The sequence below is a fragment of the Lissotriton vulgaris genome, assembly GCF_964263255.1.
Source record: "Lissotriton vulgaris chromosome 8 unlocalized genomic scaffold, aLisVul1.2 SUPER_8_unloc_1, whole genome shotgun sequence".
Lineage (NCBI taxonomy): Eukaryota > Metazoa > Chordata > Amphibia > Caudata > Salamandridae > Lissotriton > Lissotriton vulgaris.
This window is the reverse complement of record NW_028240615.1, coordinates 3,646,671-3,669,587: the sequence shown is the minus strand read 5'-3', so window position 1 is coordinate 3,669,587 and position 22,917 is coordinate 3,646,671. Positions and strand designations below refer to the sequence as shown.

Below are 22,917 nucleotides of genomic sequence, written 5' to 3'. Positions count from 1 at the left end.
TTGTGTTTTTATTCTTAGTGGTGTGGGGGAACCAGTGCAAAAGGCAGTAACCAGGTGTATTGGCTATCTCTTTATCGGTCACATCAGCCAGAATCGTGGTTACTTCCCCCCAAAAGGCCCCTAGACTCGGGCAGCTCCAAAACATGTGTGAAAATGTTGATCCTATTCTATTGCAGTGTGGACAGGCTGCTGTTTGCGTATTAAAATATTTATTGATCTTACCCGGAGTAAGGTAGGCCTATGCAGCACGTAAACATTTACCAATTGAAACCTTGCGTTTCTGGTGCTTTTCCATGCTCTTTCCAGCATCTCCTTGTCTTCTATTGGTTCGTCCAGGTCAGCTTCCCATTCTTGATGTGCCTTAGTCAGAGGGGGGAGTGTTTCATATGTGAGTCGCCTATAAAGACATGTGACCGCCTTAAAGGTGCCAGCCGCACTTACCACATATTGGCATCCTGTTGAAGTCTTTGGTTCTGTGAGCCCCTCCCACCAGTGTTTCCTTATTGCTGCGAAGAGCTGAATGCAACAAAAAATCCCCTCCCAGGTATATCATATCTTGCCCTAAGATCGTTAAATGGGTTCTGATTACCCTCTTCATATAGGTCTCCCATTGTGGATATTCCCATAGTTTGGCAGGCTTCCAACATACGGCAGACGCCTCCATGAGGTAGCACTTCACACATGACCAACGGACTCTCTGGTGCGTAGGGGTGTTTAATCTTGGATTGTCTCAGGCTCCTATTCCAACACTTGCGAGCTGTCTTCAGTTACATGGGGGTATCACGGTCCGGGCTAGGGAGTCTCAGTACTACTCGCGATAATAGCTGCAAGCTTAGGGCCCCATCTCTCTGCTCTCCTGTCCCTCTGAGTTTGTCTACCATCCACTTTGTAAGCTCCTGTAATTGTGCTGCTATGTAATAGTACTCAAAGTCAGGGACAGCTAGCCTCCCCTCTGCTCTCGGCCTCATAAGGGTGATGAGTGCTTCTCTCCTTCTACTGGTGCCCCATATGAACGTCGTCACCAGTGATTTAAGTTGGTTAAACATTCACGCAAGGATCCAAACAGGCAGTACTCCATAGTAATGCAATAGCCTAGGCAGCGTCACCATCTTCAGGAGGGCAACTCTACCCGCCACCGACAGAGGCAGGGTCCTCCAGAAGTCAAAACTGCTCTTAACTCCTCTCATGGTTCTCCCTACAATCCCTTCCAATAAGTCTCCTTGAGTGTGATATATCTGGGTGCCCAAGTACATCAAGCAAGGATTTTCCCACCGTACACCTTCGACTCCTGTGGGCCCACCCTATTCGCTCTGACAGGAAAGAGATATGACTTTGTCCAGTTCACTTTTAGGCCCGCACCTCGCCCCAGGCTGTACAGATGCTCTTTAGCCCTTGTGAGCACTTCTCCCGCATCTGCAAGGAATAACAGCAAATCATCCGCATATAATACAATATGATGAATTTGTCCGGCCACCTTGAAAATATTTACCTGTACGAGCCCTGGCTGCCATCAGCTCCATGGCCAGAGTAAACAGCAGGGGCAACAACGGGCACCCCTGTTGCGTACCCCATTCTATTCTACAAATGTCAGAGATCCATCTGCCCATCTTGACCCGGGCGGTAGAGTCTTTATAGAGCAGAGCTATCCACTTAATGAATTCAGGCCCTAATCCAAATCTATTCATCACTTCGAAGAGGTAATTCCATTCCAGGCTATCAAAGGACTTTTCAATAACCACTGCAAAGATGGTCTTATCACCCTCACAGTTGGATCTAGCCTATAAGATGCGTAGCAGCCATCTGACATTTAATGCCGTATTTCTGGTGAAAATGATGCCTGCCTGGTCTTGGTTTATCAATGTTGACATATGCGGGAGAAGGCATGTTGCCAGTATTCGACTCAGAATTTTATAATCTAGGTTGAGCATAGACAGCGGCAAGTAGGCCGCTGTGTCCCATGCTGGCTTCCCTGGCTTTAGTAGTGGTATAATTACTGCCTCTCTCGATGAACTGGGAAGATGCCCCTCCTGTTTTGCCTGATTGTATAATTCTACTAGTCCAGGGGCCAGTAGATCAGCATATCTCGAGTAAAACTCCACCAGGAGTCCGTTCGCTCTTATTTCTGACCATGTTCTTTATGGTCGCCCCTCACCTTGCTCATCTCAATATCTACCCCCAGGGTCTCTGCTATTCCTTCAGACACCCCCGGGAGCTCCACGTCACCTATAAAGTAAGCCAGGTCTTCATTCGTTGGGGATAGTCTGCTCTTATATAAGTCAGTGTAGAATTCCAGGAAACTACTGTTAATGTCCTTCTGGCGGTGTAAGGTCTCTCCTCCCTGTTCTTTCAGCTCTAATATTACCGACCCCCTCCTAGCCGGGTTAGCCAACCAGGCCAACATGGCCCCAGATGTATCCAATTTAGAATAGGCTGTAACTACATCATTTTTTATAATCAAAGCAGTGTAGCCTCTCAACTTGCTCGGCCACTGCTTCTTTAGCTGTCAGGAGCTCTTCCTGCTTATCTCTCTTTTCTGGCCTTTCCCTCTCCAGGTCTCAGAGCTTTGGCTCTGATGCAAGCGCGTCCTGCAGTAGTATCTTCCATACCCCCACTGACTCCAAAATACAGCACCCCCGAATAACTGACTTAAAGGTGTCCCACTCTATTCATTTAGTTGTCGCCGTGTTGGTGTTTTCCTCGGAATATTGCCCAATAGCGGTACTCTCTGTCGTTCGGAAGACCTCGTCTTCCAACGCTTCTGGTCTCAGTCGCCAAGTCAGAATTTTAGGTCTCTCATGGGACCAGATTAGTCCCAGTAATACTGGGTTATGGTCCGAGATTGTTTAGGCGAGATATTCGCTAGTTTGCGCACACTCGTGAATGCCAGGAGAGCATAGTATAGAATCTAGTTTGATATGGAGCTCGTGTAGTGGAAAAAAAAGGAATAATCCCTGTCCTCAAGGTGCTGGTTTCTCCAGGAGTCCACCAGTCCCCACCTTTGTTGCCACTTTCGGGGGCACCTCTGCTAGCTTGTGTGTAGGAGCATCAGGGAGCGGTGGGGGAGTGTGGTCCAAACCCACGTCTGTGACACAATTAAAGTCCCCTCCTACTATTACTGAGCCCATCAGCAACGGAGCCAGCGTTCTGGACAGCTGGGCCAAGAACGAGGCCTGCTCTGTATTATGGCCATAAAGACTACCCATGGTTATATCCCAGCCATCCAATCTACCTGAGAGTATGATATATCTTCCCTCCAGGTCAATCATTTGACTTGTACACTGGAAGGGTACTCCAGCCCTCACCCAAATCAGGAACCCCTTGCAAATGCTGAGTAATTGGTAAGAACACCTGACCTCTCCATTTGCCCTGTAGCAAGGCTCCCTCTTTTGCCATAACGTGCGCCTCCTGAAGTAACACAATTTGTACTCCTCTTCTTACTAAGTAGGCATGTATTCTATGACATCTCGACAATGTACTAAGATTGAGGCTAGTGCACAGCTGAAAATATTATCCAAAGTTTTGTGACTGTTACAGGTGCTCCATAGGTGGCGACCACGTCCCTGGACGCCTAATTATATTCACAACATGTGTCTTTAATGGAACATTAAAGGCATCCCTTTGGGCACACCTTATTTCCTCAGTATGAAATGAGGATTCCAAACTTCAGTTCCTTTTTGTATTATTTTATTCTTCTTTCATATATATTCTTTTGATATAGTTGACATTTTAATCATTCTACATTTCATTCAGTATTTATACCAGCGACAGAGTTCCTTTCGACTCCAATGCATTTCGGGCGTGAATCACAACGCCCTTCATCAAAAAAAAATAAAAACAACAAAAATAATGAGCAAATGTACTGGGTGTGTCTATTTGTAACGAGTGCTATGATATAAACTAAAGTGATGTCTTGTGAACAATAAAAACGGAAAAAACATATCCTGTGAGTTTACCACTGAGACCACCATCTAAACCTTATAAACCCGTAGCAACATTCCAAAGTGCAACCACGCCTGTGTCACTTACGTGTCGCGTTTTGACAAGATCAAACTCCGTGTTCAAAATACTGTTAAGGAAAAAATGTTCGAACTGTTAGACTCAATAATCAGTACTATTGAATTTCTCCCTAGCCTTAATACACAAAAACACTGTAAAACTCCATTCCAAAAACTAACCTGATGTTTGATGTATTAACGTCTCTACTCCTTGCTTCCCGCCAAACTTCTGACGCCCTGCGTTCCGATAGTTCTCCATTTAACAAACAACAACTTCAACTACCGGATGGTATCCCGGTCATGTGATCTATCAAGCTACATAAATACTATCATGCGGTTATATCCCAAACAGAGCCTACACTTTGAATGATCCTCTAATAAATAAACCTCTCTTCATCATATGAAAAAGACTATTAATCCAGTGAAAAAAAACGGCAACAGTGAATACGGAGTGGTTCGAACCCTTGTGTCTGAGTGTGTAAAAGTGTAGAGTATATCGTGACAGCTCTGGTGTGCTATCTCAGTGTGAGAGGGAACGTAATCTATGTGTAGTGGAATGATGAAACATAAATGAACAACCATTTGCTTATTACAACAATACATAAAAATAAAACATTAAATTCAAAAAGCAAGGTCCCCTTCCAGATCGAGGAAATAGCTAATGGTTATTTACAGATAACAAGACAGTTCCATACGTTCATTAAGCCCATTTGGACTCTGTGTTGAAAGTTTATGAATCCAAAAATTCTCTTGTTGTAGCATATATTTGGTATTGTCTCTTCCTTCAGTTTTTTCTACTATCTCCAGTATCATAAATTTCAGTTGAGAGATATTGTGCTGCGCCTCCATGAAATGTGTGGCTATTGATGATTTGGTATTTTTCATGCGGATGTTTGACTTGTGTTCTATCAATCTTGTTTTTATACGTCTTTCAGTTTTCCCAATGTACAGTTTTCCACATGGGCATTTCAAAGCATATATTGCATTGCTCGTGTCACATGTCGCATTGACCCGAACTTTAATCTCGTGCCCTTTCATGGGGTGGTTTATTGTATTGCCTTTGATAATGCTGTTGCAATTACCGCAGTTTCACAACGGTTTGGTACCCTTGTATGTCTTTGTTTCAGATGGTTGATATTTAAGTAATTCCCCCAAATTTGGAGCTCTGGTATAAGCGAACAGAGGTATGTGTTCAAAAGATTTCTGAAAATCCGGTTCTAGCTTGAGTATAGCCCAATGTGTAGTGATAATTTTCTTAAAACTTTGGCTTTGTGTAGAGTATTTTGATACAGCTACTATCCGAGCTTCTTCACGTTTGGGGGTCGGTTTTAGAAGTTCCCTTCTCTCTGTTGCTTCAACTCTTTTTTTTGCATCCTCTATGATCTTTTTGGGGTAACCTCTATTTAAAAATCTTGTTGACATTTCTTCTAGTGTTGGTTCTACTTTTGTAGTATCAGATGTAATTCTTTTGACTCTCGCCATCTGTGAATAGGGTAGATGTTTCTTTAAGCTAGGTTGATGAAAACTTGCAAAATGCAACATGTTGTTCCTATCGGTTTCTTTTCTGTAAATGCTGGTATCAAATCCTTTTTCCGTGATTGATATTCTGACATCCAAAAACGTTACAGTTGTGTCTGACATCTCCCAAGTTAGTTGTATCCGACTGTCTATCTCATTGAATTCACATAGGGCAGACTGTAAGAGGTCTTTTGATGACTTTCAAATGATGAATATATCATCTATGTATCGCACAATGAGTTTGGTGTTATCCTTCCATACTGTCTTAGAAGAAATGTTAGTTTCTTCATAGTCCTGCATAAAGATGTTGGCGTATACCGGCGCCGCCGAATTGCCCATAGCAGTTCCCGTTAGTTGTTGATTCCATGAGTCTTTGCATCGAAAATAACTCTGATACAGGGTAAATGTCATCAGCTCCATTAGAAATGTATGTAGGTCACAATTCGGATCTGTGTTTAGAAGAGCTTTCTCTATAGCTTCCATTCCTAAAGAGTGTGGTATCGAGGTGTACAAGGAACGTACATCAACTGTACACATGATTAGAGTTTCTTCCGGTTCTATAGTCATAGTTTCCAGTTTTAGTAAGAAATCTGTGGTGTCTTTAACGTATGTTCTCATTGCTCTCACTGTAGATTGTAAATACTTATCTAGAAGTTGGCCAATGGGTTCATGCAGACTCCCTTGTGTGGAGACAATTGGACGTAAAGGTGGGTGCATTAGGTTCTTGTGTATTTTTGGTATCATATAAAACACCGGGCTCTTGGGATTAAGTTTGGAGAGGACGTTTTTTGTCTGTAGATTGATGGTTCCCATTTCATAGGCTCTTTCTATGATGGTTCCTAAAGCCTTCGAGTATTCCATAGTGGGGTTTCCACTCAGCTCCATGTATGTGTTTTCATCTGCAATATGAGCAAAAACTTTCTCCTCGTACATAGAGTTATTCATGATTACTAAAGCGCCACCCTTTTCTGCTTTAGTAAACCTTATCTCTGAATTGGAAGCTAGTTTTTTCAAACAATCCAAATCCTTTTGGGTGATGTTTTTTCTGATACGAGTGCCAAATTTTAAACGAGATAGATCTTGCTTCACCATTTTTCAAATATATCCAATGTCTTATGGCTCACGGGAGCTTGAAAGGTGCTTGTAGCTCCCAACCCACATAGTTGGTCTACAGATTCTTTTTCTTGTTGAGGGAGTATGTTGTCAAAGAAATGACGAAGTCTTAATTTTCGCATGAGTTTGAAAAAACTCACCTCCAATTCCAAAGCATCAGTATTGGTCGTGGGTACGAAAGATGTTCCTCTTTGTAACAAATTTAGTTCATGTGCCCTTGGATTATAGTTGCTGAAGTTAATGACCAGTTGATCTAGTTTTGGGTCTTTTTCTTGTCCTTGTCTTTCTTCGGTATCGTCGTGCTTCTCGTGTTGGGGTGGTCCTTCTCTTTGTCTTTGTCTTTTTCTTTTGTTCTTTTCTCTTCTGGGTCTCCTTTTTGGGCTTGGCCCTGTTCTAAAAAAGGATTGACTGTCATCGGAACACTAGTGGTAGGTTGCTAGGTTTGGGTAGTGTCTTGTGATCTTGCTTCTGACTTATTTCTTTGGTCTGTGCATGAAGACTCCTGACTTTTTGAACTAGGTTGTGGCCTTTGAGTTCTTTGTGAATTGTCACGTCCCGAAGATGATGTATCTGTGTTAGGAGAACATGGACGATTTCTTCTTTTTTGGGCATAGATGTCAGCCCAAGTATAAACCTCCCCCAGCTTATAATCAAGGGTGTCCCTTTTAAATTTCCGGATTTTTCTTTCGTTAATATCCCTTGTGTGTTTCTCCATCTGTTCTTTTATGTCTCCCAATGTTTGAGCCAGTTCTTCCTCGGTCATCATGTTTGATAATTCCATTGATACTTCTGCGATGTCTTTTGTTAGGTCTTACAGTATCCCTGATAACTCATCTATTATTAATAATATGAGGTCCAACGAGCATTTGTTGAGTATAGCAAACCACTTTTCCTGAAACAATTTAGAATTCTTACAAAGAGAAGGTTTGAGGGCAATTCTTAGGCCTCTAGGTATCCGTAAAGATCAGTGATATTTTATGAGAGTGCTAGCGTGTAGCTTCTGGTTTATTTGCCTCTTGGTTAGGTAAATCAGTTGTCTTATATTCTGTTCCTTGGTCCGGCTTGAGGATTCTTGCGATAATTCTTCCCTAATTAAAGCGTAAATACGATCAGCTTCCGTATCTTTAAAAGCAAAAGTTTCCGCTCTGGCTTCTGTGCTTTTTGATATTTCCTCGTAGTTACTCATTGTTATCTTTGCGTGCTACTAATCCCCGGGGGACAGTGAAGAGTTCATGAACTAAGATTGAGGCTAGTGCACAGCTGAAAATATTATCCAAAGTTTTGTGACTGTTACAGGTGCTCCATAGGTGGCGACTACGTCCCTGGGCGCCAAATTATATTCACAACATGTGTCTTTAATGGAACATTAAAGGCATCCCTTTGGGCACACCTTATTTCCTCAGTATGAAATGAGGATTCCAAACTTCAGTTCCTTTTTGTATTATTTTATTCTTCTTTCATATATATTCTTTTGATATAGTTGACATTTTAATCGTTCTACATTTCATTCAGTATTTATACCAGCAACAGAGTTACTTTCGACTCCAATGCATTTCGGGCGTGACTCACAACACCCTTCATCAGGGAATAAACACTACACACAAAAAAAATAGAAACAACAAAAATAATGAGCAAATGTACTGTGTGTGTCTATTTATAACGAGTACTATGATATAAACTAAAGTGATGTCTTGTGAACAATAAAAAAGGAAAAAACATTTCCTGTGAGTTTACCACCGAGACCACCATCTAAACCTTATAAACCAGTGGCAATGTATGCATCCCCCGTACATTCCAAGATATACATTTAAGATCTATGGGGGGAGGGGGTACCATTGTGCTAATTTCATCACCTCTCCGGTAACTTCCTTACGTGTGACACACCTGGCCCCTAGAAATAATCTCCAAGAAAAAGAAGAAGAACCCCAACTCTCCCTCCCCAGGACAGGTACAAACAAACAAGTTCCCATCCAAACTCGAAGTAAACTCCAAGAAATAGGTCCTCTGATGGTTATTGCCCTGTGTAGCTTACCCTGCAGGCCTCAGAGCCCCACCAAGTCATACCCCCTCATGCTTCAGCTAGTATATTATCAGTCCTGGTCATACAAGACAGTTCTTGCGTTCTGACCAATACGATTTGCGACCCCTATACTCTCCTACTCAGTTTTAGGTCCACAGGCAGCATGAGGAACATAAATTTCTTCACCCCAGCTCATCACTCTCAAGCAATATCATATGCTGTTTGGGGTGTGACCTTTGGTAATTCCACTTCTGAATCTTCATGAGCGCTGCCAGCCAATGATTCATATGACTTGTCCTCATCTCGTCCGCTTTTGCTCAATTCAGGTATGGATCCCCCCTCGGGTAAGTTCCGCCCCTGCTTGCAATGCTTTGTGCCTCTCGGATCTGGCCTCCCTGGAGGATGGCACCCGGGGTATGTTCTTGTTCTCTGTGAGCTGCTGTGAATGTTCTGGTGAGGTAGTACAGCTATGCCTGCTTTGTCGAGTATCCAGCCACTCCCATGCTTCCTGAGGTAACAAAGAATTGCACTCCTGCTTGATTCGCCACTCTCAGTCGAGCTGCGAATAACATTGCAAAGGGAATTTGCAGCAGCCGTAGTTTCTTTTTGAAGGCTAAGAATGAGGCCCTTTGTCGCTGCACTTTCCTGGTAAAGTCTGGAAAAATTATGATTTTACTATTATCTATTTGCAGGTGTTGTTTTTGACGAGCTATGTATAGCACATGATCACGGTCTCGAAAGTGAAGGAGTCATATCACTATGGGTCGAGGAGGGGCTCCAGGTCAGGGTGGTCTGGCCGGGACCCTGTGAGCCTGCTCCAGTGCGTAGAAGGGAGATAGTCCATCTGGGGCTACGTCAGTTCTGATTCACTCCTCAATAAAAAGTACTGTGTCCGTGCCCTTGGTATTTCAGGTACTCCTACTATCGGTAGATTGTTTCTACGTGATATCCCTTCAATGTCTTAGGCTCGTGCTTCAAGAACTTTGACCTGGGCCTCGACCGCGCCGAGTGATTTTTGGAGTGCAACTACCGCTTCAGGGAGATAAGTGAGCACTTTTTCAGAAGACACCATGCGTTCTTTAAGATTGTGGTGGTAATCTGTCAACTGGCTTAAATCGGCCCCAAGCGCATTTATTTTCGCCTCTAGGGCTTTTCTGGATGCCGTTATAGTCTCCAAGATATCTGTCAGGGTGGGGCTCATGGCAGTCACCTCTTTCATCGACTCCTCACTCTCCTCTTCATCGTACGTCTTGGTTCCTGCGCCCCCCATACTGAGGGCTATATCCCCTCCTCTTAGACGGTTTCCCCATCCCTCTCAGTGGGTCTCTACTCACAGATTGTTTGGGAGGTCTATCGATGAGAGCTGGTTGTCAATGGTTTCCGTGCTCGTCCCATGGGCTAACGGGCTATTCTCCGGTCTGTACTCTAAGCTCTTCTCCGGTTGATACTGCAGTCTTTTGCCACTTGGTAGCCCAAACCTTGTACACGCCATACTAGTGGGCTATTTCATCTACTATACTCAGGCGGATATTTCCTGCTCTCCTACTGGGCGCCCACTGCTAGTGTGGGCAAATTGCCCAGCCTCCTGCCAGTCTTCTCCCCTCTGTTTCTTCACACTGCAGTCACCACAGGGTTGAGGGGCCTCTCCGCTTTCATTGTGCTCAGGTCGCTGTCCACCAACCAGCAGTTAGGGTCGCTGCCCCTTGGATATTTGTCTAAGTCTTGTGGCTGACTCTTTCTCGCCATGCCCACTTTGATTCCTCCTGGGCACAGGGCCAGCACAGGCTCAAGGGGTCTCTGTCAAGGTGGGGGGCCATCCCAGCACTCATGCCCCTTCACGTCAATGCTCGCCACTCTCCTGCGCCACCCAGCCGACAATGAGGATCTGGGAAGGCCCACTCAAGCCTGGTCCACCTCCGCCGTACTTCTATTCCCTGGTGCCGCCTAACTGCCCCAGCCTTCCTGGCTACTCAATCGTCCCTCTGCAAGTTGCCCATCCTCATCTGCTCCCTTCACTTATGTCAATGAGAGGGGGGATTCCTTTCTTCGGTCTCCAGGTCGCTCCCAGCTGCCGCCCGGTCTGGCGCTCCTACACCGCACCCAGGGGGGCACACCTGCACGGCCGATCTCCCCGCTCAGAGTATTACTAACGATGCAGCCCCAAGGGGGAAACCAGGCATCTATTTATGTCCTGCGGAGTGCTCACCCAGGGATAGCAGCCCCCACCTGTATATCTCTGCTGGAGCTGGCCTCTCCATCACACAGCAGCGGTCACAGCCCTTGCCTCTGTCCTGTTCAATTCACCCGATGGCCCTTGTTAGATGTCCGGCGGCCAACTCTCGGGGCCCAGCGTCTTCGCTTCCAATTTCCTCCGCTGCGAAGTTCATTGGCCTCCGTCTCCCCGATCTTCAGCTGCACTGTCAGGAGAAAACTACACTTCCCCCTTGGGGCCGCCATCTTGCTTCGCTCAGGGCCAGTTGCTCTCGGACAAATTTTGACCGTTATCTGCACCAAGCAGGACCTCTGGGAAGTTTGTGTTGGAGCGGCGTCCTCCGGGAATAGTCTGCTGCCTAATGGATTGAAAATGAATGTGCCCTGGGCTCAGGATAATTATTTACTGGGGATATGCGGCCAAAGCTCCGCAGCCCGCTTCCACTCATATAGGCTCCAGGCAACGCCCCCAGGGGGCCAACAAGCACTCCTGTTACCTCTAGAAAGTCGAACAGAGCGCAATCGTTGAGCGGACTTCGGAGGCCACACCCCCTTTCTCCACCACTCTGCAAACACGCATCCTGGCACACTGCTGGTTCAGGGATTAAGTGCCTTGGGTCCTCGAGGTCCAACTAGCCCTCATGTTACCTCCAATAAGTTCCACAGAGCGCAATTGGTGTGAAACCTCCAGAGACCACACACCCTTTTTCCAACACTCAGCACACATGCCTCCTGCAGTAAAACTGGTTGGGTGATAAAGTTCTTTTCGATGCAGAGGGATCTTGGGGGAAAAGAAGCTTTCCTGTTACCTCCAGTAAGTCCTTTACAGTGGGATTCCTGAGAGCTCATCTGAGGCCCAACCCCCTTTCTCCACCACTGTACAAACGCAACTTCCAGTTATAAAACCACAGAAATTCACTTAAACAAAACAAAGGTTACAGGGACGTAATAGTTAGGAAATAGAATTTAAAAAACCTTAGACATTCACTGAAAAAACCAAAGGTTACAGGTACATTAAAGTTAGACTCAGAGTTCCATCCTACAAAACCAGTGACATTCAGCAGTTATAGTTACCTGAGCTAACTAGAATGTACGCTCCCGCAATGCACTACTTATGAACTCACATATTACATCACTCATGACATGGTTAGTGACATCACTGATGACGTCATTAATTGAATCTCAAATAACATCACTGCTGGCATCATCCACAGAACCACTCGCACCCCCTTACAACCTCTTGTATGCTGCCTCACACACCCATACAACCACTCACATAGCCATTCATAGAACCATACAAGTACTCACAAACCCACTCACTTCTCCACAGAGGCACTCACACACCCACCCACTCACTCATACAGCCACACATTCACAGAACCATTCACACACCCATATAGCCACACACTCACCCATACAGCTACTCACACACTCACTTATTTACCTACAGTCACTCACACACCCACTCACTCACCAGTACAGCCATTATTCACCCATACAAGCACTCACACACACCCACACAACCACTTACATACCCATTCACACATCCATACAAGCACCCACACATCTGCTCACTCACCCCTACAGCCATTCACACAGACACTTACTCTCCACTTCAGTCACTCATACACCAACTCACTTAACCAAACACCCACTCACACACCAGTCACTCACTCATGCAACCATTGAGACACCCACTCACTCACCCATACAGCCACTCACATAGCAATACAGTCACTTACATAGCATTTCACTCCCCCACACAGTTACTCATACATCCACTTATACACCCATTCAGCCACCTACACAACCATACCCACAAGGATACAGTCCACAGCCACTCATATAATATATGTTATAAGCAGTATCACTCAGTAGGAGTGCACCTAGTATACTAATTTAACTTTTTTAGTAGGTTACTATCTTTGTTTAACACCCATAAACTCTTAAAAACATTTATACTCACTTGATGATATCATCAGTGATGTCATTTGAGATGTCATAAGTGATGTCACTGACCATGTCGTGAGTGAAGTAATATGAGAGGTCATAAGCAGTTCATAGCGGGCCATAAGTTATAGCTAGCTTGGTAACGATAACTGCAGAATTTCACTGGTTTAGTACGAAGGAAATCTGAGCCTACCTATAAGGTCCCTGTAACCTTTGTTTTTTTTCAGTGAATATAAGTGTGTATAGATTTGTTATTCTTAACTCTACAACTACACATCTTGAAGATATATATGAATAAAGAAGGCACACATATGGGGAGCAAATACACACTTACCTATATTTACTTATCTACGATCAAAATATTGTGATAGTTAATATTTAGGCTACAATACTTTTGTAATACAATATTTAGTGTAGTATAATCCTGGTAAATCAGTGTGCCATGTCATGCCTGGACGCCTTATTCTCCCGACTATATATGGAATGTACTCAGATAATGTGTAATGTGGTTGCCCATGTGTGTGTCAGCTCCTGTGTATAAGTAGCCCTTAAAGGCTGTAGGATGCTCCCCGTGGTTAGTAGCAGTGAAAGCTAGCAATCCCTGTTCTCCCTGCATATCCCTATACGCTGCCCCTCAGATTCCCACTGGAATGTACAGGGAAGCCCAGTCTAGTGTCTGACCTTGAATCATCATTCAGAGGAAGGAACCTTTGTTACAACTGACTGAAACTGAACTGTTTCTAGCAGGTAAAGGTGGGACCTGGCTAAAGAACAACATTAGGACAGCCAGGAAGCATAGCCTGGTACATTCTTCCTTAGGAAGAATTAGGTTATTTGCCCGTTGCCCAGATCCTGTGTTTCTCGTTGTGAGCAGACGCTGCCTACCCGAGATTCATTAAAAACAAGGTGCCAGATTCACTTCTAAATGCTTGCCATAGAGCTGATGCCAACCAATGAAAAATATGTGTTGATGTGATTCGTTTATCTCAAATGTTTGGGGCAAACTTTGAATATGATTGAACGGCTGCCTCCAGGACTGGGTATAAGCTGGCCCCTCTAGCATAGCTAGAGTTCAACGTTTCACTCAACGAGCTCTGCACACAAGTATAGAAGAAGGTGAGAACAAGAGCCAGTATGTGCGGCTACCTATCTTATAGGGGTAAGGGCCATTTCATGTCTGCTTAGAAGAAACTACTTCGGATGTTGACTGCAAGACCTGAAGAGAAAAAGCCATTCATCCAGAGATTTGACTTCGCCATAAGTGTAGGGTGACCAGATCTGAGAACCAAAATCTGCGACATTTGGGAAAAATAGAAGAAGGAATACAATTTTTTATCCATGCAATGGCGCAGAATGACAGCCCTCATCAACGTAGGATCACAGAAGCTGCATTAAGAAAATAAATAAAATATACATCATACCTATTAATTAAATTGCTTACTTATAACAGCTGCTAACTAACACAGTTTTAGAACACCCAAAAAGTGCCTTTCACTGTTTTCAGTCGACCCCTTCTAAAAACCGGGACATGAGCCTAAATTGCCAAAATCTGCCGGGAACTCGGTGGGAAAACCGGGACTAACCGGGCAAGTCCGGGACGCCGGGTCACCCTACATAAGTGTCCAAGTTGAAAAAAATCGGGCAAGTCGAACCAGCCAAGACTGGGATTTTCCAATCACTGTTCAGCTGACTAGTCTGCTCCCTTGCAAACAGCATTCAAATCTGATTTGCCTCCAGCAGCATAGCCTCAGTGGTAGTGTTTGGAGTGTGCCCCCCTTAAAATAAATGCATTCTTAGCTTGGTAGTTAGGTTTGGGGGCCAGAATCGGGTCCGGTGTGCCTATGTTGGTTTTCCCCACTTGTTTAGTTGGGAAATGTGAGTTTCATACCCTCTGAATCTCACCGACCAAACTATGCCCCTGCTTGCCTCCTCCTGTTCTGTACCCAATGGTCAACAAAAGCTTGTGTGGCTGAAACCTGCATCACCACATACTGTTCTACAACAAACGAATGTGAGAGTTTTGTTCGCCTGAGCGCTGCTTTGCAGCATTCTTTTTAGCATGTGATGGTCATGAAGCTAATGCGCCTGATCTCTGCGTTGCTGCATCCTTTCCTGCACATTATGACGGCCTAGGGCCTGTGTGTCTGAACTCCACATCGCTGCATCCTATTCTGCACTGTATGAGAATGAGAAGCTTATGTGCCTCAACTCTGCCTAGCTGCATCACTTCAAGTGGTTGATGGCTGTGTGTAGGAAATGGGACCCCCGGCCGGCCAGGACTTGCACCCCAGCCAGTCAGAGACCACCACTCCTATGTAAAATCGACCCCTGCTCGCCCTCTAGGTAACGCGGCGCGGGCAGCCAGGCCTAACTCGGAGGACATGTGAAGCATTTGCGCACGCACCCACCAACAACAACATCCCCGGCCTCCCACAAAAGGAACTCCACACCAAATATATATATGAAAATAGTCTTTGTATTAAGCAGGACACATAGGAACACACATTGTACAAGGTGCCAGGGGCACGGGCAGGGGCTACAGGGAAGAAGGTACAGCACAGGGCCAAGGGACCACTGTCAGGAATCACATACCGGGGACATCTGGTATTCAGGGGGGGGGGAGGTAGGACCAGGTACACAACATACAGGAGCACCCGTAGAGATGCCACATAGAAAACTTGTAGGGATCACTTTAGTCTTAGTCCATAGCCATCCACAGGCCAGCGGGCCTTTCTGGGGCAAGGGGCCCAGAAGTCTCGATGTTCATGGTAGGGAGCCCGGGGCAAACCTAAACGTAGCAGTTGCCCACTAAGTGCTGGGCAACTGAGGGACATCGTGTGGGCCTCGCCGACCCTGGGGACAAGGAGTGCCAACTGGTGGAGCCACTCGGGCTCGAGAACGAGGGGGCATTGGCACGGTGGAGCCTCTCGGGCTCTCGGGTTGAGGGGGACCACAGGTGGAGCCTCTCGGGCTCGAGAGATGAGGGGGGCCCAAGGCGGAGCCTCGCTGGGCTCGGAGGTAAAGGGGGCCAAAGGGGGAGCCTCGCCGGGCTCAGAGGTAAGGGGGGCCCAAGGGGGAGCCTCGCCGGGCTCAGATCATTTGGTAGGGCAGGCGGAGTCCCTCTCGGGGGACTCGGCTTCGTGGGAGGCCTCACGGACCTCAGGGCACAACCCGGGATTCACTCGAGGGGAGGGGCGGACACCGACAACGTGTCCCGACGCCCCTCCTCTCCATTGCTGGCCGCAGCACTCACCGGGTCTGGTGCGCCGGTCTCCTTTGCTGCGCCAGCCTTCTCCTTGTGCTCCGGGGCTCTCTCTCTCTCTCTGGAGCCCCGGGGAAGGTCAGCAGCCTCGCGGGGGTATCGCAGGAGCGCGGAGTGGGCTCCCGCCGCTCCTGCTTCGTCGTCCTTCTTCGGCCGGCCTCTCTCCTTCTCTCGGGCCGGCAGCCAATCACGGCGCGGCCTGGGGGATGACGCTAGTGGGGAATCCCGGGCCGGCAGCCAATACCAGCGCGGCCCGGGGATGACATCACTAGGGTCCCGGGCGGCGGCGGTGAACTCGGGGGAAATCGACGAGGAGTGGGCTCCCTCGTAAGGCACAAGGGCAGGGAATAAAGCGAGGTAGGCACTCGCTGGGGGTGTCGAATCTAGGTAGCACGGTGCAGACGCCGGGTGAGCACCGGCTTGTTGAATATAGCGCTACCAGCGATCGTGCAGGAGTGAAGCATCCCAAAGCGTTAGGGGGCAGGGAACAGCGCTTCCAGGCGCTGGGCAGAAGGGACAGCGCTCCCCCAGCGCTAGATGCGGGTTACCAAAGTCCATCGGTAGTCCAGGACCTCAGGGGGGGCCCAGCAGCGCCAGGAAGGGGAAAGGGCCTTCCTCAGTCCAGGAGTAGGGCAGGGCCCAGGGAGGCACGCCACCCCTGAGCCCCAGCAGCAGCAGCTCCGGGTAGATTCAAGTTGAGAACAAGAACAAGTCCAGAGTGTCACAGCACCCTTTTTATACACACATTCTTGGTCTGAAGGGGCAGGCAGGGGGAGAACCAGCTGGAACTGGTTATGGGGGGATTCTTTACACTGGCCAGGCTAGGAACATCAGCCGCACCCCAGGGGGTGGAGCCAGCATTGTCTGGGGGAAAACCCAGCCTCATTCATGACACTCAAACCAGACAGTCAATCCACAAGCAGACCCAGGCTCACTCCTCCCCTCACATCAGTATGCTAAACACTCCATTCACCACCGGGGCAGACCCTCCCAGATCCTGGGAGCCAGGCTCACCAGCCAGCCCCGGCCAGGCACATATTCCACAAATATGCCAACTTCCAAAAGGGGGACTTCTACACTAGACACACTCATACCTCATATACCGTTGCGCAGCATTCAATCTCACGAGTTCATACATACCAGACTTGACCCTGCACACCCTACGCATCGGGAACTACCGAGGACTCATCCATTCCCCATGCATTCCTATGGAAGGGTAGGTCGCTCTCTCCTCACACTCACTCAGGGGGGAAATCACCATCCCCAGGTTACATATACCATAAAAACTTCAGGGGCGGACCTGCCAGATGGGCCACGTCCAACACTGTGCATGCCAGCATTGGGACAACACTTCCTTTCTTCAAGTGGCTGTTGACCATGCTGGCTCATGTCACCCAACCCTTGTGCAACGTAACATTTCTTCCAGGGACCGGGGGTTTTTCGTGGGACCGCTTCTCCTATCGCTTTTCCTACCTGTGGCGCCTGCCACAAGCGGCAAAATAACTGTGTGGCGCCTGCCTGGAACGCCGTATCCCCACCGCACCCCTGAAGAAGGACAAGAACTGGGTGATAACCCTCAATGCTTACAAACCACCGCTGCGCTTGGCTATGTTAAGCTGATTACTTTATCACACAAAATGAAAAAGGAGGAAAAAAAGGATAGGTCCGGATGAGGGTGAAGCAGACAAAATACAAGGTTTGTTAAAAGTGCCCTCACCCACTAGTTGTGGCATGCTTCATCATGGGGCTTGCTAACAAATTCCCCCGCGCAGACCAACGCCTGGGATGGAGCAAAAGGGACGTGTGGACCGTCCAAACATAAACGTCTAAGGGATCTTATCGCGCAGAAACTCCGTGTCACTATGATTAAAACTGGCTCGGGAATGTCCCCATCAGCATTTTATTCTTGGATTTTCTGGGGAGGATTAAAAATTCTCTAAAGGACGGTGATGATAGGGAAAGTTATCATCCCTGCATCCCAACTGTCTGCAAAATCGACTGTCCTTACTTCCCTGCAAGTAAACCTTGCTGGGTGCATTCTTTTAAAGCAGATTTACATTTTGAGAGTAAACAGCATAAACAATCAAGTACAATTGTTGATGCCATACAACTTATTGAAGTTACTACACACATTTGCTTGATGTTAATACAACTCTTGCATCACAAAGTAGCATTGTCTGAAAAATCTCTTTATTGTAAATTAATTTGTAACGCCTGAGCCTGGTCTCATACACCACAAAGCCTTGACTGATTGACCCTGCCACCCTGTCAATTAGAGGTACAAAAGGGGGTGGTAATGGACGGAGCATCTGAACCAATCAAACACTCACACCCAGTTAGAGGATCTGGGTTTAATCCATCACCGTTCTTTAGCCCACTCTGCCACCCCAGTTCAGACATGGCTATATGCAAATCAGTCTGACCCTGTGCCTCATGGGAACTGTCCAGCCCGAACTGCCAAGCCATGCCTTCCCTGGCAAAGTGGCAAAGTGAGCAGGGGACTCACGTCTGAGCATACCTTGACTCAGACGTGAGTCCCTTGCTCACTTTGTCACTGTATTCAAGCAAGCCGGGCTGAAGACGGCTGGAATGCCAGAAACCGGTCCTCGGAAGCTTGTTTCCGGTCCAGGGAAGACATGGCTTGACAGTTCGGGCTGGACTGTTCTCATGAGGCACAGGGTCAGACTGATTTGCATATAGCCATGTCTGAACTGGGGTGGCAGAGAGGGCTAAAGAACGGTGATGGATTAAACCCAGATCTTTTGACTGGGTGCGAGTGTTTGATTGATTCAGATGCTCCGTCCATCACCACCCCCTTTTGTACCACCATGTCAATTAAAAGCATAAAAGGAGGCCAGTGGCATTTTAATGAGCCTGTGATAGTATCTGGTTTCTGTATTTCAATGAGCAGTGCCAATACTTGTTACAATGATTGCCAATCTTCCAGTGACATGTGTTGGAGCCATAAAACGGGTCTGACTTTCCCCTTGTAATACAAATTGAGAAGGCTAAAGAGCACGTGAAGCAAAGGCACTAAAAAGCGTTGCAAGCAACATAAAATGTTCTATTAATTAAAAAAAGTCTTATGGAACAAGGCTCTTTCAAGGAGTATACCAGAAGGAATGTGAATAAATATTTATTCAAAACAGCTACAAGGAATGTGTTTGTAGAGAGCTTTACCAGTAACAATCTGTCAATGAAAGAAAGTTCATGTACAAAAAGGAGGGACAAGCAGCTACTGTCACATACAAGGCTGATTCAAACATTTTAAAAGCCTTTTTTAATGAAACGGGTATATGATAAAGCTACTGAATCAATCCCATAATCCCCTTTCCACACACACGTCACCAAGTTCCCCAAACATAAACAAATGAATGAGAAGGGCTCTGGTGTACGGGCTACCCCCAGTGTTGCCCAAATATTACAAAAAATAATGAACAGGCATGCTAGGGGTAACTTCGGGGTAGTCCTTTATCCAGTTATTCAGCACAATGGAACCTGCAATTATAAAATTCTAACATTCTAGTATATTCAGTTAGTTTGTTTTATTGACAGAACAACAATACAGGTAAATATAGCATCAATTACTGTATTTTCAGGTGCTGTGTTTTTCATCTTTAATAAAAAAAGGTGGTGATTCAGCGTCGTCTTATGGTATAAATGAACAGCATCACCCAACACGTTTCGCCTCTTTTGCTAGCTTGCTTGATATTACTCAGCACAAACTGTCTGAGCACTCCTGAGGTAAGCAGTGGTAGGGTGCAAGTATTATATTAGGCAATCCATATGTTTAAGTTAGATAACACCTGGAATTGTCCCTTTGTAGTGGAAGTGCGCTTTTGTTGAATTTGTGCTAAAATGGCTCATGTTTTTCTGGCGTTTGCTGAAAACACAAACACTCATGCCTCCCCCCACACAATCTATATAATACCAGTGAACATAACTCAAGAGTACTGCATTCCAAAGTAACACACTCAACATAAAATGTTGCTATATTTAACTGTAAAGGTGTAATTTATTATTGTATTAATATGTATGTTTTTAATATTTTTAAATCAGACTTGTATTAATAATATATTTATTATAATAGGAATTATTGTTACTTTATTTTAAGATTTTAATTAGTCAAACAATAAATTGAATTGGTACACAAAAATAATTATGCATTCTAATGGAATACCCTCATGAATGTTCATAAGTCACCTCAATTGAGGCCTGAATCAACTTCCTCATCTCCCATATGGACCTGTTAACATTTCGTTCTTTCACCATCTCTTAATTGCTCATCAACATAGTTCCAGGGCAGCTCTCCCTCTGCTGAATGTTACCAATCACAATTACTTCCAGGTTTTTTCTTTCATACAAAGCTGCTAGGCATTTGTCCCACTTCAGACTACTACCACCTCTTTTATGTATCTGAGGTGAGTCCTCACCCAGAGACTGATAACCCTGTGCCCTCGAACAGTACGCCCACCTCTACCCTCACCCACCAAGGTTCCAGGCAACACCACTCGTGCCAATCTGGGGAATGGGGGCAATTTTCCAGAGCACCAAAAGATCAAGCCAGGGAAGGCTGAACCACACTGTCAGCTCCAGAAAAAACCTGGAGGAAAGGGCATAAGTGAAGAGGGTAGAAAAACCAGGTTGGGACGGTCAGCCCAAGAGTTGTCCTGCCCCAGGAGATACATCGCTCTCAGAGAAAATATATTGGTTTCCACCCATTTTCCAAGTTTACCTTCTGCCCAACTTCCAATTTGTACCTCAACCAAGTGGTACAAAATTGGGTCCAGCTTCACATCTTCTCATCAGTAAAAAGATGTGATACCACTGACTGACTTCCTACAGGTGTGATATGCCCACAGAACTTCTTGTACCACCGTTCAAGCTCTTGCCTTCTTGACAACATTACACATTTTACCATTCTGTTCTTATTCTCCACGTATTCATTAGACTGGGGATTGTACAAAGAAGACCTATGTTTATTGCCACTTTCTTTTAAGAAAAAGTGAAAGAACTCTAGCCAACACATTTGTGCTTGGATACTTTCAACTCTATAATAACACAGTACAAAGAAGAAAAGTTTAACCTATGGGCCACCACTTTGCACTTGCGATCAATAAAGTGAAAACCTGACACAAGAAGCCATAGAATCGAAGACTGTTAAGTAGCTGTGTACATCATCCTTATTGGTGACAGTGCCAGGACCCCCCCCCCCCTATGACGCCATAAGGGGAGTGGCAGCAACTGATCACGGTTTACTTCCAGTAGTTCCCACTCCTTGGTCTAGTGCCTAAACCTTGACCAGGAGGCCTAGTGAATGTGGGGCAATGTCTCAACACTGTGCTTTCACCAGGGCTCTAGAGGTGCAGATCTTTCTGCAGCTATCCCTTGCATTTTGGTGAATTGACACCTATAGCTATAGTAGCGTATCTTACAGCACGTGGATCTTCCCGGGGTCTGAATACTACATACATAAAGTGCTTTAAATGGGCAGGCATTCTTCAGTTTCCCGGGGTCTGAATACTACATACATAAAGTGCTTTAAATGGTCAGGCATTCGTCAGTACAGAGTACCTGCACTTCTTTAATTTGAAAGGGAGAGAGTACCTGCACTTCTCACCACTGCTGCAATACATTTAATAGGAGAGTACCAGCACTTCATATGAGAAACAGGTACTCAGTATAGTGAGTACCTGCACTTCTATATTTCCATTTAAAGCAGTATATAAAAATTTACTAACAGCAATATTATTAACTAACGACATATTCTTTCAAAGCTAAATACAAACTGATCCTTGCATAGATTTCCTGTTTCAAACCTAAATAGAAACTGATGTTTGCATATATTTAGCACATGTGCATGGTATGAAACTGGGGATGCAAGAAAACATGCATAATTGTGCACAAGGGTAACACACCTGACGCTTAAGGGTCTGCACTGCTGGCCACATCCAGGAATGCAAGCCACTGCAGGCAGAGACTGAAAGAGGAAAGGGAAAGGCAAGAACTTGTCTTACCTGCATCCCTGGCAGACCTGCCTGCACGGGGGAGTGAGCCATAGCAACTGCAGCCACGTCAAGAAAGGAAGGGTAAATAAATCCAGTCCAGACCAGGGAGAGCTCCGCACTTTACATCCACAGAGAGAAACGACGAAAGGGCAAAAAAACAAAAAAACGTGTATATCTTTTAAGCAGTTCGGGTTGAAAGGGGGAGGCAGAGACTCCTGCGTTGTCCCGTCTCCTCCTCCGGGCAACGCTTTTCAGATCTTATTAAACTGCACAGGGGCTGACGCCCCCTCAGCTCCTCGAGGCGACCACCAGAGTCTCTGTGGCAGGAGGTAACAACTCCCCGCGCGGAATCCGCAGCAGAGGCATGGAGGGAGGCGGGGGGCAGCGTCCCTGGCTCTCAGGTATCCGCTCCTGAGCAGCAGTTTCGGGGCGTCTGAGCTCCGCCCCCTCTGCTATCTGAGCCTATGGGGTGTCAATAAAAGGCGTGCAAACGGCTTCTTCGTGTCAGATTAAAAAGCATCAGAAACCCATTGCTGCAGCACCCAGCCCTGGGATGTGCTTTCTGCTGTTTCACTGTTAAGCCAGATTTATGTCAGAGTTGGTGATGCAGAGGGGCGTGTCCCTTCCTTCTGAATCCTTCACTGTGCTTCTAGCGCCTCGTGTCAGTGAAGTAACTGTGGGCATCGGTCCCTTCAGAAATCTGTCCGTAGGGCTCAACGGCGGGGTTTAGTATTGAAGGCTGGGGTGAAGGAAAACACTTCCTGGTGCAGTGTGAGGAGGAGGGCGAGTGTCACTGCACAGCGAGCGAGGGGATTGGCAGACAGCCTTGCCAATAGGAAC

At 46.3% G+C, this 22,917-nt stretch overlaps 1 protein-coding gene across 1 annotated transcript in view; it reads right to left on the bottom strand.

Annotated features, from left to right (window-relative positions):
* STK24 (serine/threonine kinase 24) overlaps positions 1-22,647 on the bottom strand; it is a 745,744-nt gene extending 723,097 nt beyond the window's left edge. Inside the window, exon 1 of the mRNA XM_086947876.1 lies at positions 22,087-22,647. Coding sequence (XP_086804002.1) covers positions 22,087-22,128 — 42 coding nt within the window. The 5' untranslated portion in view covers positions 22,129-22,647. The remainder of the gene's footprint in view (positions 1-22,086) is intronic.
* Positions 22,648-22,917: the final 270 nt, after the last annotated feature.